At 66.7% G+C, this 20,183-nt stretch overlaps 9 protein-coding genes across 9 annotated transcripts; 7 read left to right on the top strand and 2 right to left on the bottom strand.

Annotated features, from left to right (window-relative positions):
- Window positions 1-1,170: 1,170 nt before the first annotated feature.
- Window positions 1,171-1,631, bottom strand: EMIHUDRAFT_244616 (hypothetical protein; the record flags this gene model as incomplete). Its single annotated transcript, XM_005769335.1, has 2 exons — window positions 1,171-1,563; window positions 1,602-1,631. 2 exons carry the CDS (start codon window positions 1,629-1,631, stop codon window positions 1,171-1,173), a joined length of 423 nt encoding a protein of 140 aa, XP_005769392.1.
- Window positions 1,632-1,693: 62 nt separating this feature from the next.
- EMIHUDRAFT_244615 (hypothetical protein) lies at window positions 1,694-2,185 on the top strand (the record flags this gene model as incomplete). Its single annotated transcript, XM_005769334.1, has 2 exons — window positions 1,694-1,942; window positions 2,015-2,185. 2 exons carry the CDS (start codon window positions 1,694-1,696, stop codon window positions 2,183-2,185), a joined length of 420 nt encoding a protein of 139 aa, XP_005769391.1.
- Window positions 2,186-2,463: 278 nt separating this feature from the next.
- EMIHUDRAFT_370169 (hypothetical protein) lies at window positions 2,464-4,424 on the top strand. The gene is made up of 7 exons (XM_005769333.1): window positions 2,464-3,115; window positions 3,184-3,254; window positions 3,331-3,439; window positions 3,485-3,537; window positions 3,609-3,690; window positions 3,760-3,937; window positions 4,062-4,424. The coding sequence occupies exons 1-7, from the start codon at window positions 2,510-2,512 to the stop codon at window positions 4,337-4,339; spliced, it is 1,377 nt and encodes a 458-aa protein (XP_005769390.1). The 5' UTR covers window positions 2,464-2,509; the 3' UTR covers window positions 4,340-4,424.
- A 2,588-nt stretch (window positions 4,425-7,012) lies between these two features.
- On the top strand, window positions 7,013-8,890 carry EMIHUDRAFT_244613 (hypothetical protein; the record flags this gene model as incomplete). The annotated part of the gene is made up of 5 exons (XM_005769332.1): window positions 7,013-7,144; window positions 7,226-7,660; window positions 7,979-8,047; window positions 8,240-8,336; window positions 8,718-8,890. 5 exons carry the CDS (start codon window positions 7,013-7,015, stop codon window positions 8,888-8,890), a joined length of 906 nt encoding a protein of 301 aa, XP_005769389.1.
- Window positions 8,891-9,233: 343 nt separating this feature from the next.
- EMIHUDRAFT_459071 (hypothetical protein) lies at window positions 9,234-10,778 on the top strand (the record flags this gene model as incomplete). The annotated part of the gene is made up of 6 exons (XM_005769331.1): window positions 9,234-9,353; window positions 9,491-9,565; window positions 9,860-10,115; window positions 10,187-10,268; window positions 10,493-10,585; window positions 10,662-10,778. The coding sequence occupies 6 exons, from the start codon at window positions 9,234-9,236 to the stop codon at window positions 10,759-10,761; spliced, it is 726 nt and encodes a 241-aa protein (XP_005769388.1). The 3' UTR covers window positions 10,762-10,778.
- A 279-nt stretch (window positions 10,779-11,057) lies between these two features.
- Window positions 11,058-11,738, bottom strand: EMIHUDRAFT_244611 (hypothetical protein; the record flags this gene model as incomplete). The annotated part of the gene is made up of 1 exon (XM_005769330.1): window positions 11,058-11,738. The coding sequence occupies one exon, from the start codon at window positions 11,736-11,738 to the stop codon at window positions 11,058-11,060; it is 681 nt and encodes a 226-aa protein (XP_005769387.1).
- Window positions 11,739-14,398: 2,660 nt separating this feature from the next.
- Window positions 14,399-15,339, top strand: EMIHUDRAFT_118805 (hypothetical protein; the record flags this gene model as incomplete). Its single annotated transcript, XM_005769329.1, has 2 exons — window positions 14,399-14,911; window positions 15,064-15,339. 2 exons carry the CDS (start codon window positions 14,399-14,401, stop codon window positions 15,337-15,339), a joined length of 789 nt encoding a protein of 262 aa, XP_005769386.1.
- Window positions 15,340-17,713: 2,374 nt separating this feature from the next.
- On the top strand, window positions 17,714-19,357 carry EMIHUDRAFT_118804 (Glucuronyltransferas-like protein; the record flags this gene model as incomplete). Its single annotated transcript, XM_005769328.1, has 1 exon — window positions 17,714-19,357. One exon carries the CDS (start codon window positions 17,714-17,716, stop codon window positions 19,355-19,357), a length of 1,644 nt encoding a protein of 547 aa, XP_005769385.1.
- Window positions 19,358-19,375: 18 nt separating this feature from the next.
- Window positions 19,376-20,116, top strand: EMIHUDRAFT_370168 (hypothetical protein). Its single transcript, XM_005769327.1, has one exon. The coding sequence runs from the start codon at window positions 19,430-19,432 to the stop codon at window positions 19,796-19,798; it is 369 nt and encodes a 122-aa protein (XP_005769384.1). The 5' UTR covers window positions 19,376-19,429; the 3' UTR covers window positions 19,799-20,116.
- The last annotated feature ends 67 nt before the right edge of the window (window positions 20,117-20,183 follow it).

The raw sequence follows: 20,183 nt of genomic DNA, 5'->3' as shown, positions 1-20,183 counted from the left end.
CAGCCGTCGTCGCACGTGGGGCGCTCAAAGTCGACGCGCCAGCCGCCCGCCCACGTCGCCCCCGCCGGCGGGGCCGCCGCCGTGAGCGAGCCGAGGGGAGAGTAGTGGAACTGCGGCCCGCGTGCGTACACGAGCCCTCCGCCCGGCGACGAGGCGGAGGGGGCAAGCGGGTGCCACGACGAGGCTCGCGGGAGGAGCGAGCTGCCGCCGCCGCCGCGAGACTGCCGCTCCCAGACGACGAGCTCGGGCGGAGGGACGACCGGCGCCGGCCCGCCTCCCGCCTCTGGGGCGGAGCGAGGCGGAGGCGGCCTCGCCTGCAGCCGCCACACCTCTGCGTGAAGTGTCTAGGAAGTGTCCAGGAAGTGTCTAGGAAGCCTCGCCTGCAGCCGCCACACCTCTGCCGCAGACGCCGCGTCGAGCACGACGTAAGTGGCCTCGCCCCCGCCGCCGCACGCTCCCTCGGCCTGGGCGAGCAGCGTGGCGCACACGTGCCCCCCGCTCCAAAGAACCGCCGCCACGCGGCCCTGCACCGGGAGGCTCGCCCGCCGCGTCGCTGCGCAAGCCGGCGGCGGCGGGCGCGAGTCGGCGGCGGCGGAGGCGGCGCGGGACGGCTGCTGCACGAGCTGCAGTCCCCAGAGCTCGATCCTCCGATAGTGCGCCGTAGCGATGGCGGCGGGCGGCGGCGAGGGCGAGGAGTGCCCGCCGTGCACGCAGAGCGCGCCCGTGCAGGCTGCCACGAGCCGGCAGGCGCCACCAAGCCGAGGCAGCAGGTGCGCAGAGACCTCGCCGCCGCACGAGACAAGGAGCCAGTCGCTCGCGGGATCGCCGCCGCCGCCGCCGGGCCCACGGATCGCCGCCACCGCGAGCGCGTCCACTGAGACGCCGCTCCGGAGCACCAGGGTCGGGCCGGCCAGCCATTCGAGCGGGCCGTCTGCAGGAGGCAGAGCGGACGCCGCGTCCGAGCTGGCGGCGGCGGCGGCGGCGGCGGTGCTGGCGGCCTCTGTGGCGGCAGCCGCCGCGGCTGGCGCCATGAGAGCAAGCTCCATCGGCGTCGGACCACGCGAGGCGCGAGGCACGAGGCGGAACGTGCAGACGGTGCCAGACGCGGTGCCGATCACGACCGTGTCGCCGTGCAGCAGCAGTGCGGAGGCCGGAGAGGAGAGGGTCACCTCAGCGAGGAGAGCGGGCTGCTGCAGAGGCATGGCTAACGCGCTCGAGGAGCTCCCTGGGGAGGTCGAGGAGGCGGACGGGCGGCGGCGCGTCCGGCGATGGAGCGGCGGTCGAGGAGGAGGCGATGCGGCGCGAGCGGCGGCGCGGCGGGGTGGACATCGCGAGGAAAAGAAACCCCTCAGGCGCGGTGACAGCGGGGAAACTGCCTCTTCCTCCGAAAGAGATTAGTAGAAAAAGAGAATCGGCCGTGACGAAGCAATCATCGTAAGAGGCAATCCACTCAGGACTCATATGCTCCGCCGCCCGCTCGTGCTCCGCCGCCCGCTCGTGCTCCGCCGCCCGCTCGTGCTCCGCCGCCCGCTCGTTCTGACGCTGGCCTCGCGCCGCCCCCTCCTGGACATGCGCACGTACCCCCTCCTGGGCATGCGCACGTACCGTGGACACAACCGCATCGAGGACATGCTGACCGCCAGCGAGGCGTGCCGCTCACTGTCTCGTCGCCTGTGATGTCGAGACGAACTGTATGCGCGCCCATAAACAGGCGTGGCACTCGCTCGTTCCTGAGCGGCCCCTCGGCAGCGACGCGGCACTCCAAGACGCATTCAAAAAGCTCGACCTAGATGGCAACGGCCATCTCGATGCGCAGGAGCTGAAGCAGGCGCTCCTCTGCGCCGCGAGCAAGACGGTCACGATAGAGGCGGACATCGACGACCGTGTGGACGAGATGATCGGCTGGGCGGACATGTCGGACGATGGTGTTGTCACATTCGAGGTGCGTGTCCGACCGCCACCGCTGCCCAAGGCTCGCACGTGAGATTTGCCATTCCGCCGCGCTCCGCCGCAGGAGTACAAAAAGATCATCCTCGCGGGCTGCGCGACCCGCGACGGAGGCCGGGTGAGCGTGCGCAAGGTCTCGGCCGTCGCCTCGGCCATCTCGTCGCCGCGCACGGCAGGCGCCTCCGTCAACTCGACGACCTCCACGCGGGGACCGGACGGTGACACAATCTACCTCTGATAAGCGCGCACGCGCCACGAGCCACGCGACAAAGCATGCGCGGCCATGGTGAACCCCTCTCTGCTGGCGATACACACGCGACACGACTGGTTGGTACACGAAATGGGTCGTTGGTTAGTATCTGTGAATTCTCCGTGTTAGTGGCGGGCTAGAGTTCCAAGTGAGTGTTCGAGGTGCCGCAGGATAGGATCACTTACCCGACCTAAGTAAAGCGGGCAACTCCCTACGCGGCAAGGAGTCCGAACCCTGTGTTTACACCGTTTTAGTGCTGCGCCGCAACCTCGTCATCACCCAACCAGTTGCCCACTAACCAGAAGCTTAGCCATGTCCTCCATCTTGTCGGGCAACCACCCGCCTCCGGATCTGGCCACTAGAGACGAGACACGAACGGGCGGCACGAGGCGCGCCTTTCTAATAGCCGTGCTCGCTTCCTCGCTCGGCGTGGCGAGGCTCTGCCACCGCGGCGACCTCTTCTGGTGCCGAGCTCGCGGCATCAACCTCGGCACCCTGCTGCAGCCTGCCGGCTTCTCGCTCGACCGGATGCCCGACCTGAGCGGAAGAACCGCCGTCGTCACCGGCGCGAGCTCTGGCCTCGGGCTGGAGGTTGCAAAGCAGCTGGCGCTGGCCAACGCCACCGTCGTGCTCGCGTGCCGCAACCTATCGCGGTGCGAGCGCGCCCAGTCCCTCATCGCCGAGGCGGCTGCGCGGCGCGCTTCCGCGCCGGCAAGCACCCTCCCTCTCGCCCTCGACCTCGAGAGCCTGCAGAGCGTCGCCGCGTTTGCTGCGGCGCTGGAGGCGGAGCTGCAGCGGCGGGTCGCGGCGGACGAGCCGGCTCGAGCTCCCTCGCTAGACCTGCTCGTCAACAACGCGGGCGTGGCGGCGCAGTTCCCGCTCCGCCTCACAGAGGACGGCGTCGAGGCGACCTTCCAGGCAAACGAAACAGACAGGCAGAACCACCCGCGCCTGTCCCTAGTCCTATCCCCAACGGCAGCCGACAGGCGAACTATCTCGGGCACTTCGCACTCACCACCCGCCTGCTGCCGCTGCTGACGCGGACGGCGGCCGGGCGGTCAGGCGGCCGCGGGTGGCGCACAGCTCCCTTCTTCCAGGACCCGTCTCGGACCTTTCCTGGAACCGTCCTGTAGGCCTCGGGCGGGTGGTACACCTGACTTCGGGGGCCCACCGAGGCGCGCCGCCGGAAGGGGTGCGCTACGCCTCGCCTCGTTCAGCGACCAGTCCTGCCCCACGGCACGCGTGCACGCGACACGTCCGGGACACGTCCGGGGCTTTGTCGCGCAGGTGCCGCTTTCCCTCGCGTCGATCAACGACGCGCGGCTCGGCGGCTACGCGCGGTACGGGGGAGGGCCAAGCTCGCGAGCCTGTCCTGGACATGTCCACGACACTTCCCTGACATGCCCCACAGGTACGGGATGGCCAAGCTCGCGAGCCTGGCCTTCGCGGCCGAGCTGGCGCGGCGGCAGGGCGGGGCGCTGCTCTCGTCTGCGGTCCACTCCAGGGCGGTCGCGGCGAGCGAGATGTACCCGAGATGCACCCGAGATGCACCCGAGATGTAGGTCCACCCTGGCGTCGTGGCAAGCGACATGCTCCGGCGCGGCAACTTCGAGGCGATGCTTGGGCGGCGGCTCGGCAGCCTCCCCGCCGAGAGATGGCCGAGAGATGGCCGAGAGATGCCCGAGAGATGCCCGAGAGATGCCCGAGAGATGGCCGAGAGATGGCCGAGAGATGGCCGAGGTATGGCCGAGAGATGGCTCCGCGGCTCGACAGCCTCCCCGCCGGCCTGGCGACTTCGAAGAGGCGGCGGGCGCGTGCCTGAGTCGAGTGTCTGAGCCGTCCCCGGGAGTGCCTCGCGCCACAGGTGGCATCGCCTGGCAGCTAGCGCAGGCGCGGAACGGGCTCTTCGCCTACTCGACCGAGCAGGCGGCGCTCACGGTCCTCTTCCCGGCGGTGGCGCCCGAGCTGGCGGGGCGGGCCGACTCGCCGGGAGGGAACGGGCGGCTTTTCGTGCCGGTCGCGACGCCGTGGGAGCCGCGCCACCCAATGGCAACCGACGAGGCGTTTGGGGCGGCGCTGTGGGGGTTTAGCGAGTGCGTCGTGGCGGGCCGTGCGCACGATTGCAGCCGCAACGCTACATGACGGTTCTGCGCTGAAGTTCTGACCAATCTCTGTATCTCGACCGCTTAGGGTGTTCGGCCTTCAAGAGAGTAGCTTTAGCTACAACACATTGAAGTTCACATTGTGTCGTGTGAGCTAAAAGAATTCTGCGTTGGTTTCATTTTACATTAACATCAAAAAAGAATTTTACAACAAAACTCCCTCCGCGCACAACACAAAGAAGACAAAACAAACTCACAACACAGATTCTGTCACAGAACACAGGGCACGGGAAAAACGAAGTCCGTCCCGTCCGAGGTGACCGGGTTGTTGCACGAGTATATGGGACACGATGTCTCAGACCTCCCCACGGAGCTCCTCGTGCGCGTCGTCTCTCGCTGAGAAAAAACTATCTCCTTTCTTTTTCTCGGTGTACCTGTGTTAGTGCCAGTGCGAGCCAGTCCCGTGCCCAGTCCTGTGCCCAGTGTCGTGCGAGGGAGTTGCATTGTAAAATTCTTTTTCTCGCCATGTGCACCCCGCCGCGCCGCCGCTCGCGCCGCCTCGCCACCGCCGCCACCGCCGCTCCCTCGCCAGACACGCCGCCGCCCACCCGCCTCCTCGACCTCCCCACCGACCTCCTCGAGCGCGCCCTCTCCCGCAGCGAGAGCCCCATCGACATCGCTCGCGTCGCGGCCGTCTCGCTGCTCTTCCACGCCTCGCTCGCGGCGGAGGCCATCCGCTTGTGGGCGCAAGAGCGCGGCTTCGAGCTGCCGGCGCAGCCTGAGGACGAGGGCTGTGCCGTGCGGTGGCTGTGCTTCGCTGCGTTGCTGTGCGAGTCCAACCCGCCGGCGAGGGCGGCGGCAGGCGGATGGCACAGCCTCTTCATCGCCGGCGAGGGGCGGCTCTCGTCGTGCGGCTCGGAGTTGTACGTCGCAGGCCTCCTTGGCCACGGCGAGGGCGCGGCGCGGCTCAATACGCCGACCCTCCTCCCCTCTACATCGCTGGGAGGCGAGCGCGCCGTGAGCGTGTCGGCTGCAAACGGGCACAGCCTCGCCCTTGCCGCCGACGGCGATGTCTGGAGCTGGGGCAGTGGAGGCACCGGCAAGCTGGGCCACGGCGACACGCAGCCCCAGCCGCTGCCGAAGAAGGTCGAGGCCTTTGCTGGGCAGCGCGTTCTCGCTGTGTCGGCTGGGGCCGCTCACAGCCTCGCCATCACCGCTGACGGCGCTGTCCGGAGCTGGGGCTATGGAGCCCTTGGCCAGCTTGGCCACGGCGACACGCACCAGCAGCTGCTGCCGAAGAAGGTCGAGGCCTTTGCTGGCCAGCGCGTCGTCGCTGTGTCGGGTGGAGGCGGCCACAGCGTCGCCATCGCCGCCGACGGCGCCGTCTGGAGCTGGGGCAATGGAGGCTGTGGCCGGCTGGGCCACGGCAACGAGCAGACCCAGCTGCTGCCGAAGAAGGTCGAGGGCTTGGCTGGCCAACGCATCGTCGCTGTGTCGGCTGGGCAGTACCACAGCCTCGCTGTCACCGCTGACGGCGCCGTGTGGAGCTGGGGCGATGGAGGCTGGGGCCGGTTGGGCCACGGCGACTACCGGGACCAACTGCTGCCCAAGAAGGTCGAGGCCTTGGCTGCCCAGCGCGTCGTCGCGGTCTCGGCTGGAGCCCGCCACAATCTCGCCATTACCGCCGACGGCGCCGTGTGGAGCTGGGGTGGTGGAGGGGACGGCCAGTTGGGCCACGGAGATGAGCAGGCACAACGGCAGCCCAAGAAGGTCGAGGCCTTGGCTGGCCGGCGCGTTGTCGCTGTCGCGGCTGGACGGTTCCATAGCCTCGCCCTCACCGCCGACAGCGCCGTCTTTACCTGGGGCGAGGGCGAATCCAGCTGCCTAGGCCACGGCGAGGACATGTCGAACCAGCTGCTGCCCAAGAAGGTTTAATCGTGCGCGCGGGGGCACCGGGGTGGGTTCCCGACCTCATCTCACCCCGCTGGCTGCGAACGCGAACGCCGTCATCCCAGCTGCACCCGTCCGCTCGCCTCACCGAGTGACGCGCGCCGAGCCACCTGTATCAGCACACAGTGCTGAGCTGCCACGTGCTGGCCTGTGCTTCCCGACGCGAGAGGCCGAGAGCTTGCTCCCGCGGCTCGTGTCCCTGAAAACCCTGTCGCCTTGTGACCTCCGGGACCTCCGTCCGCGTCGCGGCCAGTAGAGAGGTGTCCTTTTTATTTATTTATTTATTTGAGGAAATCGAGGGACGCGACCCACTTCGCCACAGACGGTCCCGCGCCTCGCCGCTAAGACGGCGACACGGCCTCAGCTCGTGTGCGTGTCGCCGTCTTTGTCCGGAGTGAAAAGTCCAACGCGCTCGTCGGTGACGGTGTCCCTCAACCTGCGCCGCGCTCGGCGAACCTCGACAGCGCTTTCGGTGGCATGCAGCTCTTTGCGACAGAAGCCTGGAGAGCAGCTCCTCTGCTGCTCACACACTCTGCACAGTTGACACAGCCTATTGTGCGGCTGCCACAGCTGTGACAGCGATGGGCTCGCCCTCACTGGCCCTCAGTCACTTGTGCTGCGAACCAGCTGCTGCCCAAGAAGGTTGAGGTGTGGGCGCAGGGGCTGGAGAGTGCTTGAGTCGAGTTAACACACAGTTCAGAGCTGCGAAAAAAGCGAACTTTTTTCTTTTTTCAGCTGCTCTAATACATGTGTACATGTGTGTATGGCGGACTCGGTGGCCGCCATCACGGGCCTCGACCCCGCCCAGGCGGCCAGCTACCTCGAGATGGCCGGCGGTGACGTTGAGATGGCCGTGCAGTTGTTCTTCAGCATGGCCGAAGGCGAGCCGGCAGCCGTCGCTGCTGGCGGCGGCGGCGGCGGCGGCGGCACCGCGCACGCCGGCACTCCGGCGCACGCCGCGCTCTTCGGCTCCGAGGCGGCGCCACCGCCATGGATCGAGCAGGGCTTCGAGTTCTCCGCAGCGCCCGAGAGCCGTTGCGGCCTGCTGCAGGGCAAGAACGGTCCGTGCGGCGTCCTCGCGGCGGTCAACGCCGAGCTCCTCGCGCAGAAGGGGTGCCCTCCTCCTTCGGCGGCGGCGACGGAGGCAGACCTCCGCGCCGCCCTCGCAGCCATCCTCTGGCGCTGCGCCTCCGCCGACGCGCCCGCGGGTGCAAAGGAGTCGGTCGCGCAGGAGGTGGTGCTCGCGCGGTGGGAAGGCGCCGTCGGCGGCCCGATCGTGACAGAGTCGTTCGCGGCGGATGGCGCCGCCTCCGTCGCCGCCAATCTCGCGCCCCTGATGCCGGCGCTGCGGCAGAAGGGCGGCGTCGTGCTGCTCTGCTACGCGTGCGTGCTGACGCGAGGCGTCGAGGCGGTGAGGGCGGATGTGGCGCTCGACAACGGCAGCGGACCTCTGATCGCCGGGCCGCACGCTCTCTGCGGCACACTCATAGCCGAGACGAGGCGATGGCCGAGACGAGCCGAGCCTGGCCGAGCCGAGCCGAGATTGGCCGAGACTGGCCGAGACTGGCCCTAGCCGAGCCTCTGGCCGAGACCGGAGGAGCGCGCGCGCCTCATGAGCCTTCTCGGACCTGTCGTATCGGACCCGCCTTCTCGGACATGTCCGGCCTGCAGGCACCGAGCTGATGACTCTCCCCCATATCTCCCCGAATCTCCCCCTGCAGGCACCGAGCTGATGACTCTCCTCATGGCGGGGCGGGCGCGCGGCAACGTCGGCGCCTACGGCCAGGACGGCGCCAAGGTGACACCGCCCCAGACGCGGCAGGCGGGTGGCGGCGGGTGGCGGCGGGTGGCGGCGGGTAGCGGTGGCGGTGGCGGCGGTGGCGGTGGCGATAGCAGTGGCGGTGGCAGTGTGGCAGTCGCGGTGGCGGCGGTGGTGGTGGTGGCGGTGGTGGCGTAGCGGCGGCATAGCGACGGCGTAGCGACGGCGTAGCGACGTCGTAGCGGCGATGCGGGTAGCGGTGTGGGCGGCGGCGGCTCTGCGTGCCAGATCCTCTCCCCCTGCTGCTGCGTGGCTTGGTGCGTGGCCGGTCGCGCAAAGGGCCACACTCGTTCGCCCACATCTCCCCATATCTCCCCATATCTCCCCCATAGCGAGCCACACTCGGTCGCCCACACGCGAGAAGAAGCAACGCGGGACTGGCGCCCCCGCCCGGCCGGCCCTCTGGACACCTCCCTGACACCTCCCTGACACCTCCCTGACACCTCCCTGACACGTCCCTGACACCCCCCTGACACCCCCCTGACACCTCCCTGACACATGTCCCCGGCAGGTGACATGGCGCGAGCCCTCGCCCTTCGGCCTCCTCTCCCGCGACGAGCTCGAGACGGGCGGCCGCCCTCGCGGAGCCGCTCGAGTCGTGCGTGACGTCGTGACAACACCCAGCCCTCTGTTTGCTCCATTCCCTCAGGCGTCCCCCTCGCCGACCCGCTCAAGTCTCCTCCGCTGCCCGTGTACGTGCTGCACGGCGGGGACCATTTCACCGTGGCCTGGGTCCCGCTGCCGGCCAAAGAGCGCTTCGAGGCGCGCGTCGCCCCTCGCGCCAGTGTGGAGCGGTGCAGTGCTCAGACGGTGCAGTGCTGATTCGGCCGGTCTTCAACCACCCGTAGTTGCTCCTCAGACTTCGGTGGGGCGGGGCCGTACCCGTCCTCTCGCTCGCCCCCTCAGGCCCGCGTCAGGGCGCTCTTCGCGTCTGCGCGCGGCGGAGGAAGCGGAGGAGACGCGAACTCCGCCGCGGCGGAGGCGGTGGAGGCGGCGACGGCGGAGCTGCAGGCCGCCCCGCCGCCGCCCGTCACGCAAGGGGCGGTCGATCTCGCGCTCTGGCATTGCGCTGCCCGCGGGCGGCGGGGTCTGCTGTGGATGATTGGATCGACCAGGCTGTGGCCTGCTCACTAGGAACGGGCTGCCGCCGGCGCGCGGGCTGCGGATGTTGCGCCTGCGCGGGGTGGGCGACGGACTCGCTCCCGCCGCCCCGGCGCCTCCGTCGCTCACGCCATCGCACTTGCGACTGAGTGTGGGGGAGGTCGAGTCGGTCGTGCAGGCCGAGGTAGAGCCGAGATGCGGGCGGAGATGCGGGCGGAGATGTGGCACGAGATGCGCGCGGCTTTGGAGGAGGAGGGAGGCCCAGCTGGCAGAGGGAGGCAGCGCTGAGGCTACCCTGCCGCACTCCCCCCGGCGGTGCAGGCAGCCAAGGAGGACAAGGCCTCCCTGCCGGCGGCGTGGCGCGAGCACCGGTACGAGCTCTCCCTCGTGACGAAGGTGTGCGATGGCTGTAGTATTGCCTGCTGATGAGTACTCCCTGCTGATGAGAGCCAAGAATGAGTACCGGGAGCGCGCCTGCAGTCCTGTCTGCTCATTTCTTGCTCTCCGCCGCGACGACGGGTCCTCCTCCTGCGGCGGGGGGCAAAAGAGAAGACGCGCAGCTCTAGAGGGGAGGGGAGACGAGACGAGGCCCCTCGCCCGGCTGCAGCTCCCCTCCCACCACCCACCACCCCCACCACCCACCCCCCCCCACCCCCTCCCCGCCCCAGCCCGCCCCCCTCCTCCCGCCAGGCGGTGGCGGAAGAGGACGTCGCCTCGGCCCCTCGGCCGCCCGACGCGCCTCCGCCGACGCTGCTGCCGCAGGGCCCTCCTCCGGCGGCGGGGGAGGTGCAGCCTCTCGGCGGACCTCGGCGGAGCTGGGCGAATCTCGGCGAATCTCGGCGAACTCGGCGAACCTTCTCGTCGAGTCTCGTCGAACCTCGGCGTAGCTCGGCGGATGATGTCGACTCACTCCTCCGGCGGCGGGGGAGGCGTGGCGCTGTGCGAGCTGCTCTAGACACTTCCTAGACACTTCCTAGACACTTCCTAGACACTTCCCTAGGCGTGGCGCTGTGCGAGCTGCTACAACTCGCGCTTCAAGACGATGTGCTTCGGCGAGAACCCCGCGCCCGCCGCCGCCGCTTGCAAGTTCTGCGGCCAGGTGCAGCAGCCTATCTTCATCTACGGCCGCTAGAAGTGTTGGATTCGCCCCTCCGATATATACTATCCGATACACACATAGGCAGCAGACGCGAGACAGTAGAGATGCGGACGAGCGGTCTCCCCGCCCGGTGTCTGCCCTCGCCTTCCCACCAAGCAGGCCACGGACCAAGGGGCAGGGCCTTGAGCCGTCGATTGAGCTGGTCTCCACGCGGCCCCGCGCAGGCGCAGCAGGAGGCCGGCTGGACGGTGTGGATGCGATACGCAGACCTGCCCGCGCCGGTCGCGCGGCGGGTGGACCGGGTGGCGGGCCCGAAGGTGCCGGCCGCCCCTCCGCCCCTCCGGACTCCTCCACTCTGCACATGGGGCTGATCACGCGCGTCCTCGACTCAAGGTGCTGGCAGTACTGCGGACGCGCTGGCCGGACGTGTCGCTCTGGGCCGTCGCCGGGGAGGTCGAGGCGGAGGTGGGCACGGCGGCCGCCGCGGGCGTGACGCTGCCGGCGGTCTAGACCGCCGCTTTTCAGACAAACGGCTGACAATCGGCTGACAATCAGCTGACAAACATTTCAGAACACGGCCAGGGGGCGAAGTGGAGGCCACTGGCGGCCGGACGGGTTCGCTCTCTTCCGGTATACCGGAAGAGCGTTAAACCTAGTTTCAATCAATTCGCATAACGCAAAACGTAGCCAAACGCGCCCGCCCTAATATATTTGCGGACAGCGCATCCATGGATCGAGAGTGGCCGCCATCATTGTCAATGCAGATCTCGAGCGAGGAGCCGATTGCGCTCATCCAAGCAGGCCAGTCCAGCTACGCAGGAGGCCGGGGCCCTTCATCTTCGCGGAAAGCGAAGCGTCGCCGTTTGCTGCGTTCGTCTCTTCACAAAAGGCCTCGCAGTAGACGACCAACTCCTCGTCTTCTGCAGCTGGCACCTCGTTGAGGCTCTGAAGGAGCGCCCGAAGCTCGGCTACCAGCTCTGCCGACTTGACGTTTCTACGACTCACCGGAGTATTCTCCGGAGCCAACTTCAAAACCAGGCCGTTTGAGCGACACGGGTCGAGCACATCGAGGGCTCGCGCAATCGCGCGACGGCTTCCGGGTTTGTCGCGCGCGAGCGTGGCCAGACCAACCGCGGCCTTCTCCGCCTGCCCCTTCAACGAACTGCCCAACTGCCTTACCATTCTCCTGATATCGGTTGGAAAGCTGCCCGCCACAGCCGCTGCAAGCGCCAAGTCGTCCGAAGCTTCGTTCGGCGTAGCATTCAGCACGGCTTGGATTGCAGCAAGGAGTGAGCCGTGCTGGCTAAGTAAGGCAATTGCTCGCTCTTGCGTGGCACCGCGGTCGACCAGCCACTTCACGTCGCCCTCCCGCGGCAAAGTCGTTGTCGCATAGAGCAGCTCCTCGTTGTTTTCATCTTTGTTGTCCCCGTCCGACGCACCGAGGGACTGCCTGCCCGCTAACGCGGACATGCGCGCACGCCGTGCTCGTCTTATCGGACGCGAAGCGCCACAAAACAGGCGGCCGAAGAAGGAAGCGGACGTACTCATAAAGTTTGAGTTTCGGTTTCCACAGCCTTGTTATGAGAAGAAAATACGCCCAGTGCGCAGAAACTTCCCCCCAACCTTCTTTTCTACCGGGCTAGGATTGAGAGCAGCGCTGAGAGTTTGAGTGACTGGCTAGAGACGACGACGACGATACAGTTCAGATCCCTGCATCAGGAATTCTACGCGAGAGAACGCCGACATGAACCGAACGCTGGGCAGAGCTGGTGTGTGTTATGTGGGCCATGCCCGAGGATACGGCAGCCCAGTGGTACGGCAGGTGCAATCGCTAAATTCCCTGGCAGAGCTCGACCGCATCTTCGCAGCCGGCTTGATCTATTCTTTGCGCTTGCTCCGGGTGACTGCCCTCGACACCTCCGCTGTCAGCATGAGAACCATTCAGAGTTCTACCGCACTTGGACAGAGCGGCTGAGAAGCGAGCATCCAGGGCGGCATGTGCACGTAGAACGTAGTGGAAGATCCCCCGGCGTTCGCCTTCGACGGTCGCGCTGTAGATGCATCAAATACTGCTCGGTGCGGCAGGCGTTTGGCAGAGCTTCTGGCATGACCGCCAATCGGTCGCACATGCTTGACCCAAATAATCAAATTCGCGCAGCCGCCGCGGCGGTCGCGGCGGCAGAGGTGGCCGAGCTGGCTCCGCCGCCGCCTCCATTCCCAAACAGCGTGAGACAAGCAATTCTTCAAATTTTACACCCACCATCCCTCTAGAGTGTGTTTTCTTTGGGAGAAGCCGCGAGAGCAAGGGATCGGCAGGCGGCGGCGGCGTCGCAGGACGAGGCAGACGAGAGCGACGCGACAGAGGAGGAAGCGACAGGAGGGAGAACGACGAGAGTGGGACGACCGCGAGGTGGCATGAAGATTGCAGCGAGAATCGGCGAGGGACTGCGAAGGGAGATAGAAAGAGGCAGACGACCAAGGGTTAGGGTGGGCGACGGCTAGCACCACACTCCTCTCCTTAAAATCCTTGTGTGGTGGCGGCGTGCCGTCCTCCCATCCCTCCCTTGGGTGGTCTGTTTTCTTTCTTTCTTTGTGTTTTCTTTCTTTTTTACTAGGCGAAGTACATCGGAGAACAAAAAACTTTTCCTTCGCACAACACTGGGCACATATACGCATTATTCAAGTACCAATAACATCTGCACAGCAGCAGCAGGATGCCGAGGACCGAAGATACCCAGGGGTGAAGAAACTCGTGGGCCTATAACCCGCTGCCTCGAACCTCGTCCGTTCCCCTGTGTCCCTGATCGTCCTTACAAGATCCTGCTCGTGCAGGTGGGGACCCTGTCCTTCTCCCACCCCTCGTTTGGCTGCCCGTTCTTATTTATGACCGCAGCGAATATGTTCACACCCGCGGAGGCCAATTGATTCGCGAGGCTCTGGCAAAAGTGCGGTTGGCAACGGGCTCTTGTCCGTGCAAGCCTTCAGCTGGTGCCAAAACGTACCAAAACGTCCTCTCCGCGACCAAATACGCGGTCGTCGGTAGAAATGTGGCTTGCTTGCAAGAATGGGATGCCGACAGGCGTCAGGCGGCGCATGCCGAGAAGTCGCTTGCCGTGCGGGAGCTCGTGCGCCTCTCCCTGCGCGTGCAGTCCACGGGCGTCGTCGCGGAGCTTCATCTCGACATGGCACTGGTTGCTACGAGCGGCAGCGGAGCTGATCACGAGCGACGAATTCGCAGGGGATGCCAGGCAACAGATGGGCGCGCAGATAATTGGCGCGGCGTCCTAAACAACGCACGAGCATGCTCAACTGCTGCGCGACGCTCTCTGCGACCCCGACTTTCTTTATGCGCTTTGCCATTCGCCGCCGCATTTCCTAAAGCGACACTAGCACTAGATGCGTCCTGGCATCGGGAGGGTCCGCCTAAGAGGAAGTATGCATGTACTTTGTGCGTGGAGTGTCTTCCCCTTTTGCGCAGCAATACCTTAAACTTTTAGGCCCTCCAAATTCGGGTCGGAGCGTAGCGGAGTGGGCCCCGAGTTTGAAAAAGGCGACGGACGCTTGCGTCCTAGCTCCAACATCGCCTCCCCGGCGCAGAGGGGCCCCCGGAGGGATGCACAACCGCTCCACGCCACGCCGCTCGCGGCGGTCCTATTCCCAGCTCCGCTGAGGGCCCCCCTTTTATTTATTTATTTCGAACCTCGTCGACGCACGTCCCCGGCACTGAGAGACCCCGAGCTACTCTACTCCACACATATGCTACCTCTGACCATCAGCGCTCGTCTTGGCCGGCGCTCCTTCCGCTCAGTTGAGCGCCGGTCCCTCCGACGCTTCTCCGCCACGAGCGATGCCTCCAGCCTTCGCGTCGGCTGCTTCTCGGCGGCACCGTGCGCCACCTCTACGTTTGGCATTGAGCCTGCACGCCATTACATTCTCTAGATGATGAGTCTCGCTCTCCCTTATACAATAAGGGGCCTCTGCGAAATAAAAAGCGGAGACCTCAGTGGGAGCGTGAGAGGGAGGTTCCCCGTGTTTGTTTGCCTGCACGCCATTCATCCGGTTCGCGCCACCCCAGGTATGTCTACGACTTTCTCGAGGGGCCGCTCAAGCAGGCGTTCCCTCATACCTCGATGGTCGATGCGCGTCTGTCACCAAGCACCGCGCCGCTGACATCTGGGATGGATGCCGTGTGCCTCTTTGTGAACGATGACGCCAGCGCGGAGACGGTCGAAATCCTCGCCGCGAACGGCACCAGGCTGATAGCAATGCGGTGTGCGGGCTACGACCGAGTCGACGTGGACGCCTGCCGCCGGCACGGAGTCACAGTTGCTCGAGTCCCTGAATACAGCCCACACGCCGTGGCAGAGCACGCGCTCGCCTTGCTGATGGCGGTGAACCGGCACCTTCCCGCGGCGCACAGCCGCACGCGCGAGGGCAATTTTACCCTATCTGGACTCGTCGGCGTCGACCTTTATGGGAAGACGGCCGGGGTGGTTGGCACCGGCAAGATTGGACGCTGTCTCATTCGGATCCTTCGCGGACTGGGGATGCGTGTGCTGGCGCACGACGTGGCGGAGAGCCCGGAGGCGCGATCTCTCGGCGCCGACTACGTTGAGCGCGACTACTTGATTGCCAACAGCGACGTCATCTCGCTGCACCGCTCATGGATTCGACCCGGCACATGATTGACCGCCGGGCGGTCGAACTGATGCGGCCTGGATGCCTGATCGTAAATGTGGCGAGGGGTGGGCTCATCGACACGGCCGCCCTGCTTCAGGGACTCAAATCGGGGCAGGTGGGTGGTGCGGCGCTCGACACGTACGAGAAGGAGGACAAGATCTTTTTCAACGACTTTAGTAGCTCGAGCATGTCGAAGCGGATGGAGGCGTGGGACGACGAGTTCAAGCTATTGAAGTCCTTCCCCAATGTGCTAATCACGCCGCATTCGGCCTTCCTCACGAGGGAGGCGCTCGCCAACATTGCCAACAGCACGGTCGCAAACGTGCTGAGCTTCGCGGAAGGCAAGCCCTTCCCAGAGAACGCGCTTGTGGTTGGACCCGGCAAAAACTGAGAGAGAGGTGGTGTACCTGTCCGTCGCGTGCCGGCGGGCCAGAATGCAGAAAAGTGAACGATTTCACAAACAAAACTTCTCTCCCACACGTACAGCAGACAGGCACTGGACACAGGTGCGGACTGGCACGTGCTGGTACTAACACAGGCACACAGAAAAGAAGCAACCCCTTGCGCGCGCTCTCCACACAGGGCTCTCACACAGTTGTCCCGTCACGGGGCCGAGACTACACAGTGTCGACAGCAGAGAAAGGGGACCGAGGGTGTGTGTGTTCTCTAGGCCCTACGCGCGGCGTGAGAGCTCGGAAGCGAGCTTTGCACGGCGATCGAGGATGATGGCGGGGAGAAGTGGAAAAGAATTCAACAAAAAAGAACTCTCTCTGACCGACACAGGTTCGACACAGGTACCAAAAGGAGCACAGCAGACGGCAACCCCTTAGGCGCCGTCGAAGAGACCGGCCCACCTGGCCGGCCGCTCTTCCCCCGTCCCCTCGAAAGCGCGCTCAATCGCTCGCTCGTCGCACTCCACCCCCCGAGCCCACCTTGCCGCGCTGCGGGCCTCCCGCCGCCGGCCATCGCGGGACCGCCGCCCGCCGCCACCCCCCCCACCCCCCCGCGCCGCCCGCGCTGCCGCCGCCTCCGCGCGCTCTTCCGCCAGCAACCGCTCCCGCTGCGTCACCGCGATGGGCCCCTGGCGCATCCACGACAAGTCGCGGGCACGCCCTATCCAGGGGTTACTCGAATACGGCGCTCTCCCTCTGCGCAGCTCCGAGTAGTCGCCAAAGCCCCCCCCCAAATAGCCCTCCAGGCAATCGTCGCAGCACCACTCGCCTAGCTGAGAGATCTGAAGCCCATAGGCAGCAATACAATCGCCCCGCCGCATCTCCTCCTCCGCCGCCTCCATCTCCTCTCGCGAGAAGTCCCCCAGCTCTGACCAGCCCTCCCGCATCGCCCGGCGCCAGAGCCAAGGCTCGACGCCAAACCCGCGGTAAAACTCCTCAAAGCAGTCCTTGCACTCGAGGCCCCTTCCTCGAGCGTCCTTTGACACGTCCAACGGGTTGTCCGCGCTCGCGCCAGCCCACTCCTCGAGCGCCTCCAGCACTAGTGCCCCGTAGACGGCCTCGACCGCCGCCTCCGCGATCGCCTCAGCAGTCGACCCGCCCACCGCCGGATCCCGTGGCCGCACAGAAGAAGAAAAAGACGGAGCGCAGGCCTCCCCCGAGGCCAATGCCTCGGGCGAACTAATGCCGGCGGTCACGCAAACGTGGGCACGTCCAGGATCAAGCAGAAGTGGAAAAGAATTTTACGACAAAACTCTCTCGCTCGCTCGCACGACACGGAAAAGAATTTTACGACGGACTCCCTCGCACAACACGCACTGTGTGGTGGCGGCGTGCCGTCCTCCCATCCCTCCCTTGGGTTGTCCGTTTTCTTTCTTTCTTTCTTTTACGCACTGGGCGCACGGGACTGGCGCGCACTGGCACTAACTCAGGTACACCACGGGAGCCGCCTAAGCGACTCCCGCGAGGGCGGCGAGGCACTTAGGGGTTAGGTACTTACTTGGAAAAGAAAAACGGCACCGCCCGCCGGCCGCCCACACTTCCGCTACTAATCCCGGCGTCGCGTGTACGCCGCGAAGGGTCGCTGGCTCGGGTTTTGCCCTCCGCCTATGCTGCCCGCTCCGACGTCCTGCGACTGCTCCGCCGTCGACGCCTCGAGCTGCAAGCGCCTCGGAGCCTCCTGCTGCCAGCGATGCCTCGGGACGGCGTCCGCGGTCTCCAACTGTACGGAGCCAGTCTACCCTCAGAGGCCGCTCGCTGCGTGGCTCCGTGGAGCTCGGCGCGGTCGCTGCAGCAACCGCCACCGGCGCAGTGGGTCGCCCCTGCCCATCGCAGCCGCAGCGACGCTCTTCTCTGCTGAGCAGCGCCACACGTGTGTGAACGGCTCCGAGGGCGCCTGGTTCCCGTCACGCCACTTCACGCAGAGCTGGGCGCGCCTGGCTGCATTCTGCCTCGCTTCGTGCGCACGGTTCGCAAGCACTCGCCAGACTCTCCGCACAGACATACACTCTGCCAGGCTCCGAGGTGCCCCGACCCCAATGCCCACCGTGCAGGTGCCAACGCTGCAAGCACGTCTCACTATCCCTCGGGCTCGAGGTCTGCCTCTGGCACGCCGCGTGTCCTCGGGTGGTGCGGTCGGAGTCGCGACCACCGCACGCCAGTGGTGTGTGGAGCCAGCGCCTCGGAGACGCGCTCCTCGGCGGAAGCCTACTCGATGGGCGCTCCCGCCGCTTTCTCCTCCGCGAGTCACGTAGATGCGCTGCCAGCGCCACATTGTAGAGAGACTGCCAGCTGCCACACGAGCACGCGTAGCGCATGCTCAGCTCGATCCGTCAGCGGGAGCGACTGGACGCAGGCGACGGGGCGAATTCGCGAAACGGGTTCCGCCACCGGCGGTTCGACGAGTACCGCACCGCGGGCTTGGGCCGGCCGGCGCCGCATGCTGGTGCGGCGCGGGGCGATTGGGATTCGATGCGAGACACGCCGATCGGTGCGCCGGCCGCCATGACCGCCGGCTTTGAACGCACGGTGCGCACTTGGGTCGTTTCGGCCAGTTCGCGCTGGAGCTGCATGGGGCCGCCGCTGCACGGCGAGCAGGTGGCGGGTCACCGCCGGCTGCCCGGGCCGGGCCCTGGAGGGGACTGCCACCTCGACCCGTGGGGCGTGTTTGAGCTCTCGATGGCAGAGGCGCACCGCGTGGCGCGATGGGGGCCGGGCCGACCCTCGGTCAGCGGCGCCGCGGTCTGCCTCGAGCGGTGCTTGCGCTGCGCCAACTGTCGCTTCGTCGCTGTCTGGGCCGACGGCAGGGGTGCCACCGCGCCCGTGGGGAGCGCCAACGACGGACACAGCTCATGCTTTTGGTTCGGCGCCTCAGTGTGCGAGCGTGCCAATGCATCCAACGCCCTCGATCGCGGAGCCGGTGCCGTCCTTGGCGCGCCGCTACCAACCGGCGGTTCGCTTGCACCCGCGCCGCCCGACGCCAGCAGCGGGAAGGCGGCCGTGCCGCCCGAGCCCTCTCGCAGCCCGCAAAAAGGCATCGACTGCAGCGGCGCATCCAAACCCAAGCTGTGCGAGTGGCGTCGGCGTTGGCGCAGAGGCGGCGCACCACCGTTTGCCGCTCCTTCCGCTTGCGGGTGGCACGCCGGCTCGCCGCGGCTCATCGTCGTGACTGCTACCTACCCGCACTCGGCGCAGGCCGCCAAGCTGTCTCTATGCGCGTCCGTCCTCGCCGGGGAGGCGGAGGCCCTCTGGATCGTCGTGGAGGACGCGGCAAACGCATCGGCCGCGGCTTCCGCCGTCCTCGCCTCGAGCGGCCTAGCCTACTTCCACCTCGCCGTCGGCCCATCGCGGGCGGGAGGCAACTTGCAGCGCGCCGCCGCTCTCGAGCTGATCCGCGAGAAGCGGCTGCACGGGGTCGTCTACCAGATGGACGATGATAACCAGTACGACCGGAGGCTATGGCCCGCGCTGCGCTCGCTCTCCGCTGGCCGGGTCGGCGTCCTCGCCGTGCAGATTTCCGAGGGCCGCATCAATCCGGCGGTGCTCGAGGGGCCGATCTACGACCTGGACGGCCGCCTCCATGAGCTGCGAGCGTCGTGGTGCGGCAGCAGCTGGACGGCCCTGCAACTCGGCGGCCGTTACTTTTGCATCGACATGGGCGGTTTCGCGTTCGACGCGGCGCTGATTCACGCTCGAGCGGGCCCGCTCTGGCCGTACCGAGGCCGGCCGCACCGCCCGGGCTATGCGACGGGGTGGACAAACCGAGGAGGGGAGACGGAGTTTATCGAGGCGCTGCTGCCCGACGGCTTCCCCGAGGACCTGCAGCCACTCGGCCGGTGCGGAGCCGAAATGCTCGTCTTTCACAACGGCCTGCACGTGACCCCCAAGAAGCTGGTCCTCAAGTCCTGGTGGCGGCGCCCAGGGAGGGAGGGCGTTTGTGGAGATAGTGGTTGGGGCTAAAAACACGCTTGCTTTTTTAAAAACGCTTGCTTTTTGTCGTTCCACAGCCCTCCGCGCGGTCTAATCTCATCAATGCTATCAAGAGCGAGAGCTCAGCAGTACGCGGGGCGGCCCGGTCAGCTGTCTAAAGAGCCGCCGTGCGCGGGGCGACAGCCCGCCGCCTTTCAGGGCAGATGTGGACCCGCTCGAAACGGTGGAGGCGGCGGCGGCGGGAGCCGCTGGCGCTTGGGCGCTGGAGGCAGAGGCAAGTACTGCATCGGGCGCAAGGGCAAGCCACCGGGCATCGGTCGCATGGGCGGGGCGGGGACTGGTCGAAAAGGCGGGCCGGGCATGGGTCGCATCGGAGGGCGCGGCGGCATTTGCGGAGGGTGCAGCGGCAAGAGCGAAGGGCGCATCGACATGTGCGGAGGGCGCAGCGGCGGTGGTGGAAGAAATTGCTGAGGAGGGCGTAGCGGTGGCGGTGGAAGGAGCTGCTGAGGCGGCGGCAGCGGCTCTTGTGAAGGCTGAGGGGGCGTCGCCTTGTCTGGCAAGCTCGCGCCTCCGCCCTGCCCGACAGCGGCCCTGGGGCCACCATCAGCCGGGGCCGGCGCCGCGGCGGTGGCCGGCTTCTCCCAGCGGACCTCGCCGCTCGCCTCGTGCCAGTAGTACGGGTGCTGCCCAGGTTCGACGACGAGAGTCCACCCGCCGCGCGCGTCGGTGCTGCCGCCGGCCTCTGTGCCGCCGCCGCCACCTCGCGCCTCTGTCGCCGTCGCGTGTGCCGCCGCCGCGGCGCGGGGCGGCTCCCATCGAGTTAGCCCAGACGCGGCGTGCCAGTAATACGACGGCT

The sequence above is a fragment of the Emiliania huxleyi genome (genome assembly GCF_000372725.1).
Source record: "Emiliania huxleyi CCMP1516 unplaced genomic scaffold EMIHUscaffold_427, whole genome shotgun sequence".
Lineage (NCBI taxonomy): Eukaryota > Haptophyta > Isochrysidales > Noelaerhabdaceae > Emiliania > Emiliania huxleyi.
Note: the sequence above shows the minus strand (reverse complement) of the source record. Positions and strands in the feature narration are given on the sequence as shown.

Coding starts and splice junctions, on each gene's coding strand:
- EMIHUDRAFT_370168 (XM_005769327.1), top strand. CDS start 19,430: ATGCTATCAAGAGCGAGAGCTCAGCAGTACGCGGGGCGGCCCGGTCAG.
- EMIHUDRAFT_370169 (XM_005769333.1), top strand. CDS start 2,510: ATGTCCTCCATCTTGTCGGGCAACCACCCGCCTCCGGATCTGGCCACT. Junction 3,255..3,330: donor ACGCGGACGGCGGCCGGGCG/GTCAGGCGGCCG, acceptor ACCGTCCTGTAG/GCCTCGGGCGGGTGGTACAC. Junction 3,440..3,484: donor AGTCCTGCCCCACGGCACGC/GTGCACGCGACA, acceptor TTTGTCGCGCAG/GTGCCGCTTTCCCTCGCGTC.